Source organism: Coregonus lavaretus, assembly GCF_964263955.1.
Source record: "Coregonus lavaretus genome assembly, chromosome: 37".
NCBI classification, from domain to species: Eukaryota; Metazoa; Chordata; class Actinopteri; order Salmoniformes; family Salmonidae; genus Coregonus; species Coregonus lavaretus.
The window spans coordinates 34,064,748-34,083,308 of NC_140024.1; the positions used below are offsets into that span (position 1 = coordinate 34,064,748).

At 43.6% G+C, this 18,561-nt stretch overlaps 1 protein-coding gene across 1 annotated transcript; it reads right to left on the reverse strand.

Annotated features, from left to right (window-relative positions):
• Positions 1 to 1,942: 1,942 nt before the first annotated feature.
• Positions 1,943 to 16,308, reverse strand: LOC311111873 (carnitine O-palmitoyltransferase 1, liver isoform-like). The gene is made up of 19 exons (XM_084154782.1): positions 16,178 to 16,308; positions 15,311 to 15,469; positions 15,047 to 15,189; positions 14,779 to 14,950; positions 14,455 to 14,559; positions 14,186 to 14,323; positions 14,005 to 14,082; positions 13,235 to 13,342; positions 12,192 to 12,276; positions 11,259 to 11,454; positions 8,780 to 8,968; positions 8,354 to 8,459; positions 7,938 to 8,054; positions 7,374 to 7,538; positions 6,403 to 6,534; positions 5,928 to 6,080; positions 5,608 to 5,721; positions 4,039 to 4,131; positions 1,943 to 3,230 (listed from the first exon to the last, which is right to left on the reverse strand). Exons 2-19 carry the CDS (start codon positions 15,449 to 15,451, stop codon positions 3,144 to 3,146), a joined length of 2,322 nt encoding a protein of 773 aa, XP_084010908.1. The 5' UTR covers positions 15,452 to 15,469; positions 16,178 to 16,308; the 3' UTR covers positions 1,943 to 3,143.
• Positions 16,309 to 18,561: the final 2,253 nt, after the last annotated feature.

The window sequence follows — 18,561 nt, forward strand, 5'->3', positions numbered from 1 at the left end:
AGTATACGGCACACCTACCCATGGCAGTATACGGCACACCAACCCATGGCAGTATACGGCACACCTACCCATGGCAGTATACGGCACACCTACCCATGGCAGTATACGGCACACCTACCCATGGCAGTATACGGCACACCTACCCATGGCAGTATACGGCACACCTACCCATGGCAGTATACGGCACACCAACCCATGGCAGTATACGGCACTCCTACCCATGGCAGTATACGGCACACCAACCCATGGCAGTATACGGCACACCAACCCATGGCAGTATACGGCACACCAACCCATGGCAGTATACGGCACACCTACCCATGGCAGTATACGGCACACCTACCCATGGCAGTATACGGCACACCTACCCATGGCAGTATACGGCACACCTACCCATGAGTAGGATGGAGTCTTTCTACCTGCTTCCTAATGATGGTGACTTTTATGTATAATTGTATGAATGGGTTGTGCCCCAAGATACTTTTAAACCAGATTCACAAACTCACTATGACAGCATGTTGACCATTAATGCTGGATGCACAGATAAACAATCATGATCATTGAAACCATGAGGTCCAGACAGCTGGCCTTCGAGGAGGAAGTGCAGAATGCAATCCCTGTATAATTACACAACAGAGTTCATATGTTTCCTGTGGGTAATGTAATCCCTGTTGCTCTATCCAGACAATGGCATGTGGCCAAGTTCTGTTTGGCATTTTGGTGACTCATCTGCATAGCCTTGTGTGTTATTAGTATTATGTTGATTAGCAATCAGGTCAGAGAGTGCAACGGAAGAGAATTGGGACAGCAGGTGGAGACAGACTATGCAATGTTCGCATGAAATTATATTCGTTTTATTTGTAAATATCTTAAATAAAAATGCTCACTTCATCTACAACAGTGTATGTGAAAGTGTGGTAGACCGCAAACTAAATGAGAATATTTGTCATCATGTCACCTTGGACTGTTTTTAAGCCTGAATACATGAACGCATATTTAACATTCTTGTTAATAATGAATCTGTGTATTCATGTACATTTCTAACGGAAGTTAGACCGTGTTTGTAATGACTTCAAAAGCTCTAAGTAGATCAGGAACAGTAGATGTGAGTTGCGCTGCAGGGAGACATCTAAGAGCAGCCCATGGATATGTACCATCAATCTTATGAAGCTTCTTCTTCAAAGTGGAAAAGCCACAACAGAAAATATGCCAGGACCTTAGCTGTGTAGTGGTGCAGTGCTTCTCTGTTTCTGTTTTCAGGTGTGGATTATGACAGTACTTGTTGTACATCCACCGGTCAAGGCATACCTACCAGGCTTCCACTAGAACCTCAGGGTGAACCGGTCAAGGCATACCTACCAGGCTTCCACTAGAACCTCAGGGTGAACCGGTCAAGGCATACCTACCAGGCTTCCACTAGAACCTCAGGGTGAACCGGTCAAGGCATACCTACCAGGCTTCCACTAGAACCTCAGGGTGAACCGGTCAAGGCATACCTACCAGGCTTCCACTAGAACCTCAGGGTGAACCGGTCAAGGCATACCTACCAGGCTTCCACTAGAACCTCAGGGTGAAGAGGACACGGGAGAAATGCCAAAGTAAAAGGTACTGGTATTATAATTAAAGAGCTCCATCTTCTGGGTTAGAACAGTTATGGCAGTTGTGACGACATCAAATCAAAGTGAATTGGTTGTGTACACAGTTTATTTTACATTTAAGTCATTTAGCAGACGCTCTTATCCAGAGCGACTTACAAATTGGTGCTTTCAACTTATGATAGCCAGTGGGACAACCGCTTTTTTTTTTTTTTTTTGGGTGGTGGGGGAAGAAGGATTACTTTATACTATTCCAGGTTTTATCAGATGTTATAGCGGGTGCAGCGAAATGCTTGTGTTACTAGTTCCGAACAGTGCATCAAAAATGTCAAACAAGTATACAAATATTAATCCACTGATGACATACACTTTTATTTTGTTTTGGTATACATGCTGTTTTACATATTTATAACAAAACATGTAACGCTATTGTCTTGCTATCGTCTTAGCAATAAAAAACAAGCAACCGCAAAGGAATGACTTCTACAGAAGAATGATTTCTATTGCTATATGATATTTCAAAAACGTTTGAAATTCAAATTTCTTCAAGTTTAAATATTTTTAATTATACTTTACAATTTTACATCTAACAAACAAAATTTGACATGTAATGCCTCATGGTGCAGTTTGAAGGAAGTTGAAGGTAGTTCGGTGAGTGATTGCTAACTAGCGTTAGCGCAATGACTGGAAGTCTATCGGTACAGCTAGCAGAAACATAAAAATGGTATTTATGAGTTCATGTGCCTCTGGGTAAGTAGAAAAAAGGGCTTAGTTGCCAAAATTCAGCACTATCCCTTTAAGACTTTACCAATGGTAGTTATACTGCAGTACCTAGAGGATCTGTTTCCTGGACACAGATTTAGCATAGTCCTGGACAGAACAACATGCTGAATGGAGAATATCCATCAATAGTTCTTTTTAGTCCAGGATTAGGCTGATATCTGTGTGGGCAACCAGCCCTTAAGTATGATCCTTCAACTGTCACTAATCATACTTTTGAAATGTGTCAAGATTTAGGGTGTTACGGTATCCATATTAGGACAGCATCACATGTCCATGGAAGTTGTCCTAAAATGGATACCGTACCCCTGCCAACAGTCCTTTTCTCAGTGGTGCACAGAGCAATGGTTTAAAACAACAACGACCTGATATTAAAACCCAGAGACCAAATGCCATTTGCTCAGTTCAAAATACATCGCTAGCAGCTCAAAAGAATTGCACGGAAGAAAAGACAGCGGGTAAATGTTTACGCCCATTTGGTCACTCACTCTCCACATCTCACTACAACTACCACAGTGCATTAAGGCACCAGCCCTTTGAAATGAGCTGAGCGTAACCTTAACATAGGACAACACATGGCAGCATGGGTCTGTGGGCTAGCATGCAACACACAACTTAAAATGGCAAAAACAGCCCAATAATCATTCCTATACACTCTCTTATTTTGTTAATATTGTATGGTTTTTAAACACATTCTAAGACCATAACACAGAATATCATCTGAGTAAGCCTATGGAAGTTGAGGTTTTCAGGTAGGGGGAAAATAAATCACGCCAAGGCATTTGCATCCAGCTGAAATAAGGCCAGGATATCGAGCATGGCCTGTTTGATGTGTTTTCCAAAACGATGAGAGTCCTATTGGACAGAGAGGAAACAATTTAGAATGGACATGTTCTAAAGGCAAGCTGATACAATAGAACTTTAGAATGGACATGTTCTAAAGGCAAGCTGATACAATAGAACTTTAGAATGGACACGTTCTAAAGGCAAGCTGATACAATAGAACTTTAGAATGGACACGTTCTAAGGCAAGCTGATACAATAGAACTTTAGAATGGACACGTTCTAAGGCAAGCTGATACAATAGAACTTTAGAATGGACACGTTCTAAGGCAAGCTGATACAATAGAACTTTAGAATGGACACGTTCTAAGGCAAGCTGATACAATAGAACTTTAGAATGGACACGTTCTAAGGCAAGCTGATACAATAGAACTTTAGAATGGACACGTTCTAAGGCAAGCTGATACAATAGAACTTTAGAATGGACACGTTCTAAGGCAAGCTGATACAATAGAACTTTAGAATGGACACGTTCTAAGGCAAGCTGATACAATAGAACTTTAGAATGGACACGTTCTAAGGCAAGCTGATACAATAGAACTTTAGAATGGACACGTTCTAAGGCAAGCTGATACAATAGAACTTTAGAATGGACACGTTCTAAGGCAAGCTGATACAATAGAACTTTAGAATGGACACGTTCTAAGGCAAGCTGATACAATATAACCTGTATGGAGAGGCAGTTGGTATCAATAGTGGCTGGTCAGCCATGAAATTCAGGTCTGTATGTTACCCAGGCGATAGCGGAGTCTTTGTTTCAAGTGAGGACAGCTGATTGAAAGCAACATTCAAGATAGGCCATGAGGATCAGCCAACTCACCGTCTCAGGACTGGAGTGCTTGCTGGAGATATGGAAGTTAATGAGGTTTTCTCCCAAGATGATGTAGGACACACCATATCCATCATCTGCCACCTGACACAAAGAGAGAAACACAATCAGCGCGTGTAAAAGAGGATTACACGGCAGCACAGAGATAATTACACAAAATATTCTACTGTATTTTCAATTGCTAAATTTGAGAACTTGGGCCCTTTAAAATGTTATTATTTTAATTTAAGATTTGTTTTACAGGTTTTGCCCCACTATTTCTCAGATTCTACTGAGTTACAGTTCATATAAGGAAATCAGTCAAATGGAGTCAATTCATTATGCTCTAATCTATGGATTTCACATGACTGGTCAAAGATGCCTTAAAAAAAAAAGGTAGGGGCGTGGATCAGAAAACCAGTCAGTATCTGGTGTGATCACCATTTGCCTCATGCAGATCACCATTTGCCTGACATCTCCTTCGCATAGAGTCGATCAGGCTGTTGATTGTGGCCTGTAGAATGTTGTCCCACTCCTCTCCAATGGCTGTGTGAAGTTGCTGGATATGGGCGGGAACTGAAACACGCTGTCGTACACATTGATCCAGAGCATCCGAAACATGTTCAATAGGTGACGTGTCTGGTGAGTATGCAGGCCATGGAAGAACTGGGACATTTTCAGCTTCCAGGAATTGTGTACATGTCCTTGCTACCTGGGGCCATGCATTATCATGCTGAAACATGAGATGATGGCACGACAATGGGCCTCAGGATCTCGTCATGGTATCTCTGTGCATTCAAATTGCCATCGATAAAATGCAATTGTGTTAATTGTCTGTAGCTTATGCCTTCCCATACCATAATCCCACCGCCACCATGGGGCACTCTGTTCACAACATTGACATCAGCAAACCGCTCACCCCCACACGACGCCATGAATGTGGTCTGCGGTTGTGAGGCCGGTTGGACGCACTGCCATATTCTCTAAAATGACGTTGGAGGCAGCTTATGGTAGAGAACATTCAATTCTCTGGCAACAGCTCTGGTGGACATTCCTGCAGTCAGCATGCCAATTGAACGCTCCCTCAACTTGAGACATCTGTGGCATTGTGTTGTGTGACAAAACTGCACATTTTAGAGTGGCCTTTTATTGTCCCCAGCACAAGGTGCACCTGTGTAAGGATCATGCTGTTTAATCAGCTTCTTGATATGCCACACCTGTCAGGTGGAAGGATTATCTTGGCAAAGGAGAAATGCTCACTAACAGGGATTTGTGCACAAAATTTGAGAGAAATAAGCTTTTTGTGCGTATGGATATTTCCGGGATCTTTTATTTCAGCTCATGAAACATGGGACCAACACTTTACATGTTGCGTTTATATTTTGTTCAGTGTATGTTGTTGTTTCACATTTAGATTTTATGAGCACCAGGATGAAGAACTTATGTTTTAAGGGGGCATTACACTCCCAAATCTGCTCTGAAAACATCTGACAATCTTTAATGTTACTTTAATGTAATATCCCTTTAATGCCTGATTCATTTTGAGTAAAGGGCCCTATTGAGGTCGTGCAGGGAACTCACCGGGCCAAAGCCTCCCCCGCTGGACACGTACTCTGGGTGTCTGACCAGGTCAAACAGCTCCACCTGCTGGAGGGGAGTCTGACTGGTGGACAACCTCCAGGGCTCCGACAGCACCTACAGGAGAGGACACACACACACACACACGCACACGCACACGCACACGCACACGCACACGCACACACACACACACACGCTTTAACATACAAACCTCAAAAAAATTAATTTAAAAAAAACACTGTATAAAAACGAAAACACACAAAGATCTCCATTCCACTTTAAAGAGGAATAGTACATCCACAAGTCAAAATGCTGCATGTGACCTCTTTGAGGAAGGCTGAGTCCTCTCCCAGGTACTTGGAGACCACGTAGAGACAGAAGAGGTGGCGGTCGATGCCTCCTCCGGTCATGGCCAACCGGTACAGCTGCTGGTGTCTCGTCGCAGCTTCCTTCAACAGCTTCAGTCGCAGCTCTCTCTACAGAGAAGACAAGGAGTGGTAGGAAGAGACAAGGAGACTATATGAAAGAATGAAAGGGGATACCCTAGCACAACTCAATGCATTCAGCCGAAATGTGTCTTCCGCATTTAACTCAACCCCTCTGAGACAGAGCGGTGCGGGGGGTAACAAGTAATGGTGAAATCCGTCTCTTTTGGCCAATTACACCCAGATATCACAATCTAACTGAAAAAAATAGGTTGAAGCATTTTTCTTTTGAAGAACGTAAAAAAATATATATATTTAATGAGGACTGACCCACAACCTTTCAGTTCCTGTAATGCTCACAGAGGGTCCTTACCGGGGTGTCGTCCACCATGGAGCGGACGAAGGCACAGGTCTCCACGGTGCAGGAACGAACCGTCTCTGTGCGCCCCTCTCTGAACATACGCGTCATGGACGCCTCGTACGTTAGACAGAACCTCCCCTTGTCCTGGAAGTCAAATTCAATGTAATACAATTCAATAAACTTTGTATTTATCCACTCAGGGGTGATTAAGGAAAATCAGGTTCACATTTTGTTTAGAGTAAAAACTCTGTTAACCAGCCAGTAATCTGGTTATAACATATTATAACTAGAGTATAGTTTCTGTTAACCAGCCAGTAATGTGTGGTTATAACATATTATAACTAGAGTATAGTCTCTGTTAACCAGCCAGTAATGTGGTTATAACATATTATAACTAGAGTATAGTCTCTGTTAACCAGCCAGTAATGTGGTTATAACATATTATAACTAGAGTATAGTCTCTGTTAACCAGCCAGTAATGTGGTTATAACATATTATAACTAGAGTATAGTCTCTGTTAACCAGCCAGTAATGTGGTTATAACATATTATAACTAGAGTATAGTCTCTGTTAACCAGCCAGTAATGTGGTTATAACATATTATAACACATACAGTAGTAAGACATATAACAAGGTATTATACCTGTCGGCTAAAGTGTTACAGATTTTTCTTACTGGCACATTTTAGTCTTGTCATGTTTGGTAAATAAATAATACAAGTATATTTGTTATAGTTACTGTCCTTATTAAGGATGATTTTTATCTCCTCAAACTACAGATTGTTGACAGCTACTCACAGCATCCCTGGTATTCATTCACATGTCCTAAGGAAGCTCAATTCCCAACCTGGGTTTTCATATATCCATCATTCCCTCCTTCCAATTGCCCAGTTGGCTAATCCTGGCTAATTAGCCAATGGAGTCATCCAATCAGCTGATCCTCTTCCTGTTGCCAGTCAACAGAGGCAGAGATAATGACCCTACCCTGAAGTGAGCCAGCTGCAGGGCGATCTGGATGAAGGCATCAGGGCTGGTGCGACACTTTTTGATCAGGCCCTTCCCGAAGCTGTTGAAGGGGATGATGTGGGAGTCAACGTCGTCTGCCAGGGCCTTGGCCACCATCAGCGAGCTGGCGATGGCCGTCTGACACTGAGGCACCGCACAGGGGGAACAAAGACACTCTGAATCAGCCCATTTCACTTGGTCTCTGATGTATTTGATCAAAGAGCCTCAGTTGTTGATTTCATTTGAAGCTTTGAGATGAGACAGTTGAAGGGGGGGTCCTCAGAAAGGTGAGAGCTCAGGTGTAAAGGTGTGAAAACTGAAGGTCTTTCTAACATCCAATCTATTATCACACATGTACCAAACAGACAGGATCACTGGGGATCATGTTTGATCACTATAACAATGAAACAGAATGGAAAGGCTTGTGTGTGCATTAATGACATGCACTAATTGATAATAATTATGAAAACAATAAATAACTTTTGAAAAGGGGAACATCCCTACAACATTTTAGTTTAACCCAAACCCCCTGTGGTGGGCTACCTCAGCTGGGATGTTCCACTGCAGCCTCTGGGGGCCTGGGAGGGACGGGTGAGGGTTTCCTTTGCAGTGGCCTTCCTCTGTGTAACCCAGCTTGACAGGGTCCATCGACAGCACATGCTACAATTAGACAATAACGTCCTTTAGAGACATACATTTTTACATTTTAGTCATTTAGCAGACGCTCTTATCCAGAGCGACTTACAGTTAGTGAGTGCATACATTTTCATACTGGCCCCCCGTGGGAATCGAACCCACAACCCTGGCGTTGCAAGCGCCATGCTCTACCAACTGAGCTACACGGGGCCCAGACACCATTTGTCGTGCCAGCGATCTATTCCTGATAACCTATACAGACACAGTGTAAACATTAACACAAACTAATGAAGAAGAAGAAAGGGGTGTACTCTGCTAGCTACCTCCCAGAGGTGCCCTATGATGGGGGCATCTGCCCAGCTGTGCTCCGCGTTCAGACCCATGGTCCCGTTCCTGAACACGATGAGGTTGAAGGACTTATCAAACCACCTACAGGAAAAATACACAAACCCAAAACAGTGCTTGAGCACAGAGTAAGCTACAAACTCCAGTATTTAATTATTATTATTTTTTAAACATTTATTATACAAGTATTTTAATTCATAAGCGTTCATAACATTTATGAAAATGTCTAAACAATTTATAAGCATTCAGTAACATTCATAAGTAGTTATAACGGCTTATTCTTCAACATTTTTGTAAAGTGTAAAGTGTAGAATAAATGAGAGCCCAGGTAGATAACAATAGTAAGAATGTAATTTCCCACACTCAATCTGCATAATATGAAGGATTGGAGCCCTCGGTCTCACCTGTCGTAACATTTGCCGTGCAGCAGGGACTTGGCGTAGCTGTCCAGGGAGCGGACGGGATCGTCAGCCTTGTAACGCTGCTCTGTGTCGTCCAGGGTCACAAAGAAGGCAGCCTTCTCCACGGTGTCCAGGGCCTGCTGGTTCCTGCCCTGTCTCAGGTAGGCCTCTCGGGCCTCCGCCCAGGGCACCCTGCCAAGGTGGGGTGAACATAACATTGGGGAAACTTTTTTGATTAAAATCATTTCTTATCACGGACAGTGGATTTTTACATCACCTTCAATATTTGGGTTGATCCAATTCAGTCTGCTTCAAGGTTTGTTTAAGGATTGTTTAATTACGTTAATTCTGTCAAGTCACCATAGGGTTTTCTACCCTTTGGAGGGAGGAGCCTCCTCTTAGATTACATTACTTTCGGCCAATCGGCGTGAATTTAAACTACTTCAGCAAATAAGCAAGGGACAGAGAATATCCCAAGATACCCGATGTGATGTCGAGAGGGCGACTTAGAAGAAACTGACATTATGCACCTTTAAAGCTCGTATCTAGGTCGCGTTCATTAGGCACCAAACGGAAGAAAATGGACTGAAACGGGGAGGGGCTACCTGGACTCATCCAATGAGAAACACTCATTTTTATTTTCCATTAAAAAAACGTTTTTCCGTTGCATGCTCTTACGAACAGGACCCTGGATGTGTATTTTCTGAACCAGTGTAGAATATATCCTGGGTCGTTTCATGTCATTTCAGCAAGCCATGACACCCACCATCTCAGATTGTTTCAAAATCGTTTCTAAAGTTAAAAACAGATTATAAGATAAGCATTCCTGCAACATTATTTTGTTTAAATATAATTTGATCTCTGAGAAATTAAGTTAGTTGATTGCACCCACATTGGCCATTTTAAATTATAGGATTGATATAATATTAAATAAATCTAGAACATAACATCCGAATTGGACCCCCCCCAAAATTCTAACAATTAGTAAGACATGAGGATTTCAAAGAAATGGTCAAAAGCCACCCACGGACCACCCACGCCAATCCCAACCCAACAACGAGTATACAACATCGGTTCTCTATTTATAACAAGTAGTATGGAGCTGCGGCTCTGAGTTTTGTTTCTTCATACTATGTAATGCATTCTCAGTGAATTTGGTGATGTTTTTTCCCCCCCCTGTTCAGAGAAATTAGTCATTGATGTCCCCTCCTACTTCCTGATATTACCAGGTTCTGACCACTAGACCACTGTTCCTGCTATTTTTTTAAGAATCTCCCCCCACCCCCCATTAATTTTAAAGGGATAGGTCACCCAAATTACATTGGTTTTCTTAACCTGTAAGCAATCTATGGACAAGGTACGACACCAACCCATGCTTTGGTTTTGTTGACCTGGCCACTGTTTCCTGGCCAGTGTTTCACAGCGCTTCATATCCAAATCATCTCAAGTAACATAATTGAGTTGCACAATACAATTTTAGATACTTTAGGATGATTTGAACATGAAGCATGAACATGCTAATATAGGTACCACTGACTTGCAGACTGTTTACAGGGTAAGGAAACCAATACGCAATTTTGTAATTTGGGTGAACTATCCCTTTAACAAACAAACAAACACCTAATAGCAGGAACAGCACCATCTAGTGGGCAGAACCTGGTAATATCAGGATATAGGATGAGACATAAATCTAACAACTTCATTGACAAATTTCTCTGAACAGGGGAAAAAAAACATCACCAAATTCACTGAGAATGCATTACATTAGGGCTGTGAAGATACCAATATTGGAATTTTTTTTTCCACGGCAAAAATGAAAACACACAGCAGACCAAATTCTTTGGTCCTTTAAAAACCTGCTGTAAGTAAAATATGGTGTGCTATAGCTTAGAAAAAAAATCAATGTGACTCTGGATGACAACATAATGATGTTTGTTTCCAACATTAGGGCTGTTTTCCTAAATAAGTTAAATCCGCTTCTTGATTTGTTTCCTTGCCACGATACTAACGAGGATCGCGATACTGGTATCGTCCCGGCCCTACATTACATAGGATGAAGGAACAATACTCCCAGCCGCAGCTCCATACAGAACTGATGTTGTATAACCGTTGTTGGGTTGGGATTGGCGTGGGGTATGGGGGGGTCCGTGGGTGGCTTTTGAACATTTCTTTGAAATCCTCATGTCTTACTCATTGTTGGAATTTTTTGGGGTCCAAAACGTTGTTCTTGATTTATTGAATATTATATGAATCCTATAATTTAAAAAATGACAATTTGGGTGCAATCAATTAACTTCATTTCTCAGAAACGATTTCACAACAATCTGAGATGGTGGGTGCTTTTTTTAAGGTGAGTCTCAGTTGGTAGAGCATGGCGCTCGTCACGCCAGGATCTTCAGTTCCATTTCTAGCTGGGGGGGTCGGCCCGTAGGAAAATGTGTCGCTTCAGATAAAAGCGTTAATACGCGTAGCGTCAGCGTACCTGTCCCCAGCAGTGAGGGCGGCCAGGGTCTCCTCCCCCGGCTGGGGTTCAGAGGGGTCAGCCAGGATGCGCTCCATCTGCTGCTCTACGGCCCTGGGCGACAGCACCTTACCGTCGTAGAACATGGCCACTTTGAAGTAGCGCCCCCGGTGGTACACCACGATGTGCCTGCTGTCCCGCATATGCTGGATGGTGTCTGGACAAGCACAAGGGGTAGGGAGGGACAACTTTGTGTAACTTCCAACAAATTCACAACAAGAATATGATTATGGCTTAAAGGAGCTCTGATAAATTATTCACACAATTTGGACCTACTGAAGAATTTGCACAAAAAAAAAAAAAAAAGGGGGGGGAAACTGCAGTACTACACTATGTCTAAAAAGGGTTTTCTAGAAACTAAGACAGTATCGAGGAGATACCTTGGAGAGACTAAATGTGGTTTGAACTGTTGTTTCAAGCGAAAGATTTGGAGAGTGTTCTCTAAAGCACAAACTATGGTTGGTGTAATTTCCAAGCAGCATTGAGAACTGCAGTGGGATTCTTTAGCATGAAACAAAAGTTAAAACACACAATGAAGAGGATCGCAATGAAACATGGGAGTCTATGGGGGTCTAATTCAGGACACTTTGGAGCCTCGGTCACAAAAAAAAGTGTGTTTTATTCCAGGGCCTGAATAGCCAATCTGTTATGTAAACTTGGCACTGAGCAAACAGCTCCATCCTGTGATGCCATTTGGCCTGTATGAAAGTGCCCATTGACTGGATATATTTGTGCACAGTCTGCGTACATTTAATGTACACTCGTAGGTTGCTAAATAATAGAATGATTAAATAATCTGTTCAATCCGCATTTGGTTTCCACACATTCTATGGTTCTTAGAACTGCTTTAGTCTGTGTGATTGAGAGACTGGGGAGGAAGAAGTGGCCATCTACCTGTATCTAGGCCTGGGATACGACTGGTGTTGAACATACGCTCATATTGGGCTGAGCACATTGGAATGGTATTTTGAAGCATGAGCTGAAAGGCAAATAGAAAAAAAATGAAAAATGACCAAAGCACAAAAAGCCTGCTCTCCTAGAAACTGATGGGAGGGGGCTAGAGGGGGAGGGGGAGGGGGGGGGGGGACCAGAACGGCTCACCTGCTCTCCTAGAAACTGATGGGAGGGGGCTAGGGGGGGGGGGGGGGGGTGATGGAGGAACCAGAACGGCTCACCTGCTCTCCTAGAAACTGATGGGAGGGGGCTAGAGGCGGGGGGGGGGGTGATGGAGGAACCAGAACGGCTCACCTGCTCTCCTAGAAACTGATGGGAGGGGGCTAGAGGGGGAGGGGGGGGGGGGGGGGGGGGGGTGATGGAGGAACAAGAACGGCTCACAGAAGAGAAGAGAAAGAAAGACAGATGGAAGGGGATTTGAAGGGTTTGAGATAGCTGATCCTATTTCACCAGCATGTTACAGACCTGACAAATTCACTCGTCTGGGTCAAAATAAACTATATTTCTGTACAATAACCCTAAGTGTAGATAAGGACTTACAATCACCTACAGCGTCAGACAGTACCAAACAGTTATGAATGCAGGCCAAATGGGTGATACATGAGTTTGTATTCATGGAACATGCTGGTGAAACGGGCATGGCTGGTGAGGAATTCTATGGGGACAGAAATGGGGGTGGGATAAGGGTGGGGTATGCTGGATCCAAAGCTCGTCTGTGACAATAACGCTCCCTCCTCTTACCCCGTTCCAGGCCTGGGAGGCGGGAAGTATTGAACAAGCGCTCCCATTGGGCGGAGCAAAGAGGAACTCTTTTATCCAATGCAAAGAGCTGCACCAGAGATAACATCCCGTCCGCAAGTGTGAAACAGAAACAGTGATATTTATGTCATTTGGTATTAAATAGGGAAGAGGAATACACATTAGGGTCATAAAGAAAATAACACTTAGATGAGAAGCAGCGACCAAAAGTGAAGGCTCTTTACCGGTTTGATCTGCGCTCGGTCCAGCATTCTCCTGTACAGCATGATGGCATGGATAGCATTGCCTGCCCGAGCGGCCTGCAGACTGGTGGGAAACACATACAGGAAGTCCTAAGAGAGAGGGAGTGAGAATGGAGAAAAAGCTGACAAATCAACTGAATGAATGAATGAATGAAAAATAGATCGACAATGGATAAAGAGAAATATTGACAAGAGATAATCCGATCAAATACTCTGATGAATTGCCAAATTGGTAAACATCCATAAACACATAATAATATTAACGACACATAATGTTGTCAGACAGTACAGTAAGAAAATAGACTAAAACTGCTTCTCCAATAGAAATCCCTGATCACACTTGTAGGCGATGTCATAGAGGCTTGGCTAGCTAAGCTCATGTGTAGAAACACATCATCGGTTCTAACGGTCGTCTCGCGCCAAACTGCGGAACGTGCAGGCCTTAAAATCAAAGGTACTGTTTTTGATGAAAATTCTAATGTGTCAGTTTGTCACTTTCACGAGGTTGGAGTAATAAAATGTTCCAACTACTTAAGACATTGGCTCGAATCTAGGTTGTGCCTTTAGATTTCGACAAAATTAACAACTAAGGAATAATTTTGCACTTCTCAAACCCTGTTCTGTTTGATCTGTTTCGCAAGCGTTCCCGGAAGTTTGGCGATGTTGCGCCTCTGGGTTTAGAAACTCTGTGATACTATTACCCCCTCATTTGTAGCAGCTTGACGATATACAATGCTAGTACTGACTCTTACCATTGCATAGTAGTTGCTGTTGACCATGATTGGTCCACGGCCTCTTAGGTAGATGTACTCCTCCCACCAGTCACTGACCTGAGAACAGCCAGACATGTCAGATCATTCGAAAAGCTATGGAAAATGTTTTAAGCTATCTAATAAAATCTGATGAAAACCATATTTAATTAATGTGACTCACATAGTTTGTAGCCCACCAAGATTTGAGTTTCAGGTACCACTGAAGTCTAGGACCCAGGCCTTTCTCAAAATCCTTGGCGAGACCCTCCATCCTCAAGTACTGTTCGTCGTCCATGAGAGGACGGGCAGATTCAAGGTACTAGCAGAGGAAACATGTATGACAATCTAACATGGCACACCTTCAGGAGTTCTATAAATCGCCACATTGTACCCCTCTAGTAAATGGTTGTGATGGATAAAGCTGCGATTTGCTTTGTTCCTGTTGCTCACTCTATTGATGGTGTCCTTCACTGAGGGCAGAGGGAGCTGTGGTAACGATGTCTGGAAGCTGTACAACTGGGGATTTCGCCTGCCGGAGAAGATCTTCACCAGTACCTGCACTCACAATTATGGGTCTGTTAAAGGAGAAGTCTACCTTCAAATAAAAGGTTCATATTTTTCCCCCCCCCCAGTCTTTTGTCTATTTGGTCGGGGGGAAATATTTCTGACATAGTTATGAGCTTTCTAGGTATCATATTTCTGTAGCCCCACCTCTACCCGGCATTGGTTTCCCCACAGGGCAACACGTGACATGGTTGTTTGCAGTCGACTCACCAGCCAGATGCGTGTCCTCCACGGCACGGTGCCATGACAGGCATACATCCATCCATGCCAGGAGAGCAGCCACTTGAGTGCAGTTCGCATGGTGAAGAAGACAGCCACCCAGAGCCCTGTGCCAACTAGCACCCCGCCAACCACCTGCTGGTTCTCCAAGGACATGTAGCGACTGCAAGGAGAGAGGCAAAGCATCCCTTACTGCCCATAAACATGCTAAAATGTAATTGTATCTATGGGATAGCGAGTGAGTGAGTTGAGACTTTACCTAACAGGCAGGTGAGCACCCACTTTGGTGAACAGTGCGAAGGAAGGGTCAGCTTGGACGTACTTTGCCCTCCCCATGTACAACCCCACCACTAACATCAGGCCGGTGGGACTGCCAGGGTACACACCGGTCATCACCCCATTCTGTGAAGGAAATTATATTCAGCTGTTTGTTTGTTTGTATTTATGTCGTCTGCTGTCGTTTTATGTCTGGTATAACTTGGTACTGCTATGCCTGGCGGCAATTTCCCTTGAGACAAAGCACCTTGAAGCGGATGAACTTTTTCTTCCAGGAGTGCAGGCCAGACAGGTAGATTTGTCTCAGGGCCTCGTGGCTCAGCTGCAGATCAATGCCGTCTGGAGAGACGGTGAACTGGAACGCCACAGCCTGGTGAGCTTCTGCCATGACTCTGCCAGAGGTTCTCTACAGTCGAAAAAACATAACAAAACATCACCAAAACACACAGTCCCTTCATCACAAGATAAAACCTGAAGCACACTGGCTTCTAGAATAAAATGACCTTCTCTGGTAAGCTACTTAGCGAGAAAGGACCCACCCACTCATGAGCTACTTAGCTAGAAAGGACCCACCCACTCTCATGAGCTACATAGAAAGGACCTTCTCTCAAACAGATGTGACAAGTGGGTGGGAAGCATTTGTTCCATTCAGTGAGCAAAAATCTAGTAACGTAATGGTGTGATAAAGCAGGACTATTTGAGTTTGGCCAATGACAGATGCGCAGCACGACTGCATAAAAGACAGCCTGAAACGCAACCACACTGTATCAACAGAACCATGGTCTCCAAGCAAGATATCAGCACAGACAGAAGGGGTCAGTTATAAATATCTTTGATGTCAGCTAACGTTAGCTAGCTAACGTTAATGCCGAGTCAACTTTGTGAATTCCAAGGCAGAGATACTAGCCAGTTGCCTTGTTTGGTTAATATAGCTAATTGTTGTGACATTCATCTGTTAACTAACAGACCGCTTGTTCTGCCATTACCTAACTAGCTAGCTAGGTAGCTAACTGGCAGCAAATTGTGGGAAGCGCTGGCTAGTTAGCTATGTTAACGTTAGACAGCTAGCTAGCTAAATAGTTTGATAGCAGGTGAAATCAACAATCAAACTCACATAGTATCTTCAAATGACTCCTTTCAAATATATTTTAGTACAAATACATTTCAGCTGCGATTTCAACGACACCAAGTTAGCTAGCTACTACACGCTGGGCTACGTCGGACGCTCTGGCATGTTCCAGGTTGCATAGATAGGACATATTGAAGGCTGACTGTCTATCCGATGGGGCCAGGGTTCCGGTCTAGAAGTACGGTTTCGACTGCTCCTACAGTTTGGCTTCGGTACTGCAGTATAACTGACACCCGGCCCAGAATTCCATACACAGCCACATAGAAAAGTCAGATTTGAAAATTCCTTATAAAGACACTTTAGCAGTGCTTGACTTGGGCAGGAGCTCACCAGAGCTGAGTACCGGCACCTCACATTTTCTACTGCTTGAGCTCCTGTTCCTCTTAAGGAATATTAGCTCAAAAGTATTGTGGAGCTCCTGCACCTAAAATTAGTACCGGAACCTATTTCAGTCCAAGTAAAGCACTGCACTTTAGTCATCACCTTTGTGCACAAAACATCCATTGAATTATTCAAATAATTGTCACTGAGGCAGATAATTTTTTTTCATCACTCACAGCCAAAGATATTAACGTTATATTCATCCGATGTCTGCCATGTTTTTGGATGACGTGATGACCTAGTCGCTGCTTGCGCTGCGCCCTGTGCGCGGCACAGTGGGCTGTCTAGCGCCTGCCTATTCTTTCTTTGGATTGGTGGATACATCTCATTATTGTAATTTCTTTTTTGAATATTTGATGAGGGTTGTTGACAACAACCACCTGTTTTCAATGGAGAGAGATGCTATGCTACAAGCCTCATGCCATGTATATGCATAACCATCTCGAGACAACTCCGATATAAAGTGTTTTTTCTCAAAGTTGCCGGGATGCCACGTGTCCTACATATCAGTAGCTCATAACAACTTGAGTGTTACGAAACATCTATTCGATCAAATAAACCTCACTGAGCAAATAAGCCATTCCATTTTTGGTTGACCAAATTCGACACTCATTGACCTCCATACAAAAACTCCTTGCTTGGTGAGCAAAACAACGCCACCTGCTGGAGTTGCGCCTCTCTCTTCCTCTCTGGTGCTAGTGCACTTCTTCTTCTTCCGTGAGGCCAACGGCCTGGGAGGACGGGACACCACCGCTCAACACACCCTGTAACTCTTCTGAAGTCAAATCTCGTACACCCAAATACTTCTCTGCAGCTGCCACCACAACCTCTATTTTCTGCGACTTACATTCCATCCCTGCGGTACAGTTGATAACCATTGCTATAAACTCTAAGAAGCCAATCTTACTGAAGCATATGTAATTCGTTGGCCTATCCCTCTGTGTTGGCACAGATCTACTACTCACAGGGATCCTCTCAGGACCCTTGACCCATCTTCCTCTACTTTCTTCCCAGCCTCAGCATACGACACCCTCTGCATTGCTCTAACGCTGGTAACTTCAACCTGCCTCTCTCGCACCGGACACTTCTGATCCCCAGCACCATGGGCACCCTTACAATTAACACATACCACTTATTTACCTATACTACACATTCCTTTGTCTCATTGCCCTTCTACACACCTAGGAGCCACCCTCCTACACACTGCTGCCACATGCCCATAACCTTGACACCTGTAACAACGTAATGTATTCGGCACAAAATCTCATACGGGATAACTGAAATATCCTAACATCACTTTGTCGGACAAAGACTCAACATCAAAACTCAAAAGAACAGACAATGACTCTTCTGTTTCACCACTCACGCCACCCTGTCTGCGTCGCACCAAACAACGAGCATCACAAACACCAGGGGCCTCATGTATCAATCTTGCGTACGCACGAAAACACGGCGTACGCCAGCTTTCACGTTCACGGTCAGATGTACTAACAGTGAAATTAACGTAAGAATGTGCGTTCTTCCACGTAAACTTCAGGCCTGGCGTACGTACATTTTTGTGATGTTTGTCCGTTGGCGACTCATAGAGGCAATAAAGTGAAGTGGCAAACATTACACTACGAACTGTTCTATCGCACCTGCCAGATATTGCTTATAATTTGTAATTGATAAATGATTTGCCATATTATTGTCACACGAGTCTTATTAGAATATTCTATTAATTATGCAATTAAGTAAGAACATATATAAAGGATGTGAAAATTGATACAACCCGTCTAGCAATGGCAGCTTTGGCTTTATTAGAAGACATTTTCAATGGACAAATCCGGAGAGAACGAGTTTTTAGGGACCACGGTGATTTTCTGGCCCACGACGATGACTGGCTCATCAGCCGTTTCAGATTTCCAAGGGCTATACTCTTGGAGCTCTGCGCTGAGTTGGGTCCGAATTTGGAAAGAGAGACAGTGAGGAGCCACGCATTACCCGTT

What these genes read in the sequence shown, in the direction of transcription:
- LOC311111873 (XM_084154782.1), bottom strand. Translation starts at nt 15,451, where the DNA reads ATGGCAGAAGCTCACCAGGCTGTGGCGTTCCAGTTCACCGTCTCTCCA. An exon ending in GGAGGACACGCATCTGGCTG is followed by an intron (nt 14,560 to 14,778) that starts GTGAGTCGACTG and finishes TTGTGAGTGCAG; the next exon opens with GTACTGGTGAAGATCTTCTC. An exon ending in TGAAGGACACCATCAATAGA is followed by an intron (nt 14,324 to 14,454) that starts GTGAGCAACAGG and finishes TTCCTCTGCTAG; the next exon opens with TACCTTGAATCTGCCCGTCC.